This window comes from Alligator sinensis, unplaced genomic scaffold (assembly GCF_000455745.1).
Source record: "Alligator sinensis unplaced genomic scaffold, ASM45574v1 scaffold337_1, whole genome shotgun sequence".
Taxonomy (NCBI): Eukaryota; Metazoa; Chordata; order Crocodylia; family Alligatoridae; genus Alligator; species Alligator sinensis.
Genome location: NW_005841927.1, coordinates 2,378,347 through 2,384,454, shown reverse-complemented (window position 1 = coordinate 2,384,454; position 6,108 = coordinate 2,378,347). Strand labels below are relative to the sequence as shown.

At 46.7% G+C, this 6,108-nt stretch overlaps 1 protein-coding gene across 1 annotated transcript in view; it reads left to right on the top strand.

Annotated features, from left to right (window-relative positions):
* RPL11 (ribosomal protein L11) overlaps nt 1–2,534 on the top strand; it is a 6,092-nt gene extending 3,558 nt beyond the window's left edge. The window contains exons 4-5 of the mRNA XM_014517829.2: nt 904–1,014; nt 2,459–2,534. Of these exons, the coding sequence (XP_014373315.1) occupies nt 904–1,014; nt 2,459–2,488 (141 nt within the window). The 3' untranslated portion in view covers nt 2,489–2,534. The remainder of the gene's footprint in view (nt 1–903; nt 1,015–2,458) is intronic.
* The last annotated feature ends 3,574 nt before the right edge of the window (nt 2,535–6,108 follow it).

Genomic DNA, 6,108 nt, shown 5'->3' with positions numbered 1-6,108 from the left:
TGTCCACTTCTCCCCATAGCTTTGTGTCATCTGCAAAGTTGGACAGAGTACATTTCACTCCCTCGTCCAAGTCGCTGATGAAGACATTGAAGAGTATCGGTCCAAGGACCGAGCCCTGCGGGACCCCACTGCCCACACCCTTCCAGGTCGAAACCGACCCATCCACCACGACTCTCTGGGTGCGACCCTCCAGCCAATTCGCCACCCACCGGACTGTGTAGTCATCCAAGTCACAGCCTCTTAACTTGTTCACCAGTATGGGGTGGGATACTGTATCGAAGGCCTTCCTGAAGTCTAAGTATACGACATCCACCCCTCCTCCTGTGTCCAGGCGTTTCGTAACCTGGTCATAAAAAGAGACTAGAGTTAAACAGACAAAGGATGAGTTGCAGTAGGGGCTGCATGTTGCTTTCCCATGTCCACTGCCAGCCTAATGCACCTTAACCCTGAATTTGAACAGCCACTGCTCTGGTCATGTCCTTACTGTTGGGAAGATATTATTTAATTCATGTTAGCTGCTGGTTGACCACCAGCCTTTTCTCTAGGGAAGATGAAGGCTTGGAGGAGGAGCCGCTTAAGCCTTTGTCAGTCTGCCTCTGCTGAGACCACGTCCATGAGATGTTGTACACAGCTGCCTGTTCACTAGGAACTGGCCTGTCACCTTGCTTTAAAACTGTCGGCACCATCTCACAGTTAAAACTTTTGATCTGCACGTGAACCGGTAATCTACAGATGCCATAAACACTCAAGAGACTCAGTCTCCTCCTCCCCCCCCACTTCCTTGAAATGCTGACACAAAACATCACTAAGATGTAGAATCTTTTTAACTTTCTAGAGGCAAGCCCTGGAAGAGCTTCTCTGTCTGTGTGGTCAGATGGGAAAAGTTCTGTACATTCTCCACAGGTTCTGGGCAGGCCGGGCTTCAGCATCGCTGACAAGAAACGCAAAACTGGCAGCATCGGGGCTAAGCACAGAATCGGGAAGGAGGAGGCCATGCGTTGGTTCCAGCAGAAGGTAATTTCCAATCCGATGCTTGTCTATTTGGGAGCCCCATGAGACCGCCAGTCAGCACAGTGACATCTCAGCCTTGCTTATCCAGCTTGTAATGTAGCAAAGTCTGCTGGCATACTGAGCTGCAGTGTGAGCACCTCAGCATGTGTAGGGACCTTGAGGGCAAAAACACTTGCTACTCTGGTTTCCCAGTCTTGTGGTAAAATCCCAAGGCCCACACAATCTAGCTGCTTAAGTACCTGAAAAATGGTCTTCCCCTATAACAGAGGGATTGTGGTCCTTGATGCAGGTTTAGCTGTAGTCTGGTGTTTTATGTGAGCTAATAGTATTCTTTAGTAGCATTTCTGTTGTGCCAGAATGTCTCCTTGCCTACTTTCTGAAGTTTCCAGTGTGCTGGGGCTAGTAACAGAATGCCTGACCCCTGGGGTAGGAAACAGTCCCTGATAGCATCCCTTTGCATCCAGCTAGGAAAGCTGATGACAGGCCAGGTGAGAGGGTTGCAGTAGATCAGGCCCATTATGCAGATTTTTGTGAGCAGCTGCTTCCATCTTGCATCATCAGATCAGTAAGGAAAGAAGTAATAAATGGAAATGGTCAATGAGGAGGTGCATAGAACAGCAAACTGTCTGTCCTGCTAGCTGACCTGTCTTCTCTTTAACTTCGTAAAGCAGTTGAACAAAATGGGGTGGGTAGAATGTCAGGCATCAGCTTTTTATTGGTATTTTTCTGGTTAGACCTGACCCTGTAGCTTCATGTACAATCTATGTGCAGGTTGGCTGACCTGGAATGACCATTCCTTGGTTCTGAATTATGTCTTGCTTTCTGGTTCCAGGAACCAAATAAGAATTTGTGGTTTAAAAATGATCTGCAAAATGGATATGCTGGGGGTGGGGGAAGAGGGGCCTGGCTTGTTCTTGTCTAAAGCTTGATGTGTGCTGCCTTCTTACCAGATCAGGATTGGATCTCCCAGAGTTAGAACAGCTGTTGGGCTTGACTTTCTTAGTGGAGCAGTGGAGTAGGAGGAATCTCTAATCACGGTCTAAAATACTACGGCTTGCTTGTTTGTCAGGAGTTGAGCTGAGTAACATTTGGGCAAAGCTAGTCTAAATGTTGTTCTTTCTCCGTCTGTGGAGGTGTGACCCCACACCATTTTTCTCCCACTTCATGACTTCCTAAGTGCAACAGACATCTAGTGTAAAGCAGTTGGGAGGCCTCTCTTGAAATCTCTTGATGGTTTTTATCCATCCTAAAGAAGCCAAAGGCACTTGGATGTAACTGCCCTTTTGCAGGGCACCTTTAACTCTACCATACGTGTGCAAATCTGCTCCAGCAGACTTGCTTGCTCTATGCTCTGGCCTGAAGCAGAAAGAAGTGGCTTCCAAGTCTTTATCGTGCCCTTGGCTTTCCCTAGTCCTTGTTCTCATAATCCCTTTTCTCTCTCTTGCAGTATGATGGCATCATCCTTCCTGGCAAATGAGCAGTTCCTGTTACCAGAAAGACCCAATAAAATTTTCTAACTGTAACTTTTTCTGTTGGGGATTTTGTGGTTGGTGTCTCCTCCCCACACCAAGTCTGCGAGTGCCGGTGCTGCAGAGATGACTCGGTGTTGTGCGCTGGAAATGGGAGTTGGTGTCCGTAAAGAGCAGATGTTGGGACCCTGGTATAAATGCAACCTCCTCTGCTGGCCAGCCGAGAATGATTGGTGACACTTACAGCTAGGTCTGTGGATGCGAGAGGGGCAACCAGAAAGCTTAGCAACAGAATTGAAGCAACGTTTCTTGAAGCATTTAGGGTCTTGGCTGTAGTCCCAAGTAGGGACAAACTGAAACTCCACCTACATACTCCAATTTGCAGAGCTCCCATGGTGTATGGTGCAGCCAGGTAGGCAGATGTTAGTGTTGTTTAAGAAAGCAAGAGGGATTCCACACCTACAGATGAAGTACTAGGTGGCTTCTTGACTCATGGATTGAAATGTCACACTGGGGGCAAAACACAGTGGAGATCAAATTCAACTGTGTGGGTTTGCATCTATTCAAGACTTGGTGATACCAACACAAGTAACTAATATAGTGTGTGGCTGAGGCCTGGTGCTGGTGAGTCCCAGCCGTTAGCTTATGTCCACTGCCTGTTCTGCTAGTGACCTAACCCTAACATGGGCTCCAAGGCCCACAGTGGTGACAAGAGCCTAGAACTGTTGCAGTGTGTCCCCCTCCCCAGACCTGAACTTTGGTGCTGTTGCCACTAGAGGGTACTGAAGTTGCAGGCAAAGAACTAGCCAGTGCTCACTGCAGCGAGACTAATCCAGCATGGGTTACTTTAGCTGATGTGAGGACCAGCGGCTAGAATGGTACTCGTAGTCCAGCTCTCCATACCTGTATCTGACTCGGTCCTGGCATTCAGACAGCTGTGAAAGCTCTTCCATGCTCAGGAGCAGAGAAATTGCTTTTGTTGTTGCCTTTTAAAATGTAAATGGCTTAACTTTCTCTTGGCTCTAAGCATATGGCTATGGTAGCAGGTTCCCAATGCAAGATACGGAGAAAGCAGCTCTGTGGAAATGAATATAACCAAGTAAGTTGCTCTTGCAAAGCAGTGCTAATTCTTTTATTCAATTTAACTAGATGCATAATACCCCTTGGCACCGCTCCATCATGCATGTAAGATTCAGCAGTTGCTCCGACACCAGACTGCAGCTTTTCTAGCAACCTTTCTTGACCCCAGCTTAAGAATACCTACAGTGTGGAAACTCATAGCCAAGTGGCAAATTGAACCCCTTTCTCCCAGCTGCACCACTGCACTCCAGAAGTGGGGGCTAGCACGATGGCTCAGTTCCTCCAAAGTTTAGAAGGTTCGTTCTTCCATGTACCCTGGAAAGCATGTGGTTGCTGCCAGTGCCCTGAGCCCCAGGGCTTGTGAAGATGGTTCTTTCCAAAGAAAACAGAACGGCAAGTTCCACTGAGGTAAAACACACAAAGGAAAACCAGATTTACTATTTTTCAATGAATTGTCCATCTATGGAGTTTCCATGGCCCTTGGGTGCATTTATGCTCATTAGAATGACCTCTGATTAGAGTAATACAATCTGGTAGGGGACATTGGTGCCTTGATAGCAAGTGAGGTGAAGTTTTTTTGGTGATATCTTTTGGACCCATTGTGCAGTTGGGAAAGATGCTTGACAAGCTTTCAGACATAAAGAGCCTTTGTCAAGGCACATGACTAGGGGCACCTGATGCCTGAAAGCTTGTTTAACTTCTCCCCCCATCTACATGGTTGGTTCAACAAAAAGATAGCACGAAAATCCTTGTCCCTTACATACTTCCAGGACCATCACAGCTATAGATAGCAATGCTCCACCCCTTTACTTGAATCATAACTTGCATTGAAACCTTTCACTCTCTCAGGCCCTCACGCCCTGGGAGAAAATAACGCCCAGGTAGGTTTTTCTGTGCCACGCTTCTGTCTGCTGTGCATTTCCTCTGTCACACTGGAGCAGTCCCAATGCTGCAGAGGGCTTTGTTGTGGCTTCACCCTGCCTCGGGAATAGACTTGTACATGAATGTGCCTCCTATGTGCCCCATTGTATAAGCAGGACCAAGATGTTGCGGTAGTTAACTTGGAACCACTTTCCAGTGTCCCTGTAAACAGTAACGTCTGGAATTGAAAGCTCCTAATTTCTGCCATGTGACAGACAGAGTTCAGTAACAGCCCAGGTCCGAGGATGGAGGCCAGGAAAGGAGCGGCAGTTGCAGTGCTGCATGTCATGCCTTAACTACTGGCTCCAAGTTCCACTTGAGACCTGCCATGCAATGGTACACAGTGGGAAGTTCCAGCTTGCTGCTCTTCACATTGCTCTGTGGTTCTCTGCTCTGGAGCCTTAGTGCTTCCTGCAGAATACAAGCAGGAGACCTTCAGCTTCTCTGCTTGTGGTAGGCAGTCAGCTTGTCTTCATGGGTTATTAGGTTATCACAGAACTCAGGCTGACTAGAACAAAACCGTGCCTGAGCCATCAGGGCTTGTTATGGATGGATTACATACATGTGTCTCCTTTCAGGTGGGTCCCACAGCATGTCTTCGTAATGCACATGCAATCTTAGGCCCATGCTACAAATGTTCATGTGGCCTTTTCTTCCCCTGCAGCTCTTGAACTCTCCCCATTGGAGAGCCCCTGCTTTCAAGTTGGCAATGGGATCAGTGACTGAGGCTAAATATAAGCAGTGAGCGTGAGGCTGTAGCTATCCTGTATGAAGGTCTGGAACTGGACTTCCTGGTTCAAATTATCATGGCTATTCATTCCCAGTGCAGCAAAGGAGTGTTTTATTTTCATCCTTATAAATACAGCTCTTTCTTTACTGTTTTTTAATTGCTTAGGGCTGTAGCAATTCCCTTTCACAGGTTCCCAGAGAAAGCCAGGAGGAATCGCTATGGGCCTCTTGCCTTAACTGCAGTATAACACTGACCAGAGGCCTTCCCTGGATTAAAACTTGTTTAAGCTAGAGCAGATCTTAAAGGAAAACTGACAATCTTGATTGAAAAATCACCAACAATGGTGAATCCATTGCAACTCTTCTTCCAGCTGTTAATGATCTTAGCTCTTAAAGAATGTGTCTTATTTTTAGTATGCATTTGTCTAGCTTCAAGTAATAAGGGAGAAGTGGCTATTCTAGCTCTAAGAACATAAGAAATACCAAACTGGGTCAGACCAACAGTCCATCTAAGCCGGTATCTTGTCACCGACAGTGGTAGGAGTGGAGGCTTTAAGAGGGAGAGCATGGAACAGGGGTTATCGAATGATCCATCCCCTGTTCATTACCTTCCCTGACATCTATCCTTTTTGGTTTAGAGATGTCTGAGGAAACCTCTCCAGTGTCTTCCTTGTAGCAAATGTGACCATGTATCCACTGTCACTTTTACAAACACATCACTTTTCCTATCTCTGTGACTGAATTTACTCCAATTTATTTCTATTTTTTTTAAACCCAGCTCCAGAACCAGTATCAAGTACAAACCCCCTGGAAATTAAAAAAACAAAAACAAAAAACTTTCCTGCTTGTTTCAATGCCTCATGCCCTGCTTGGTGATCTGTGGTTTCAAGCTAAGCAG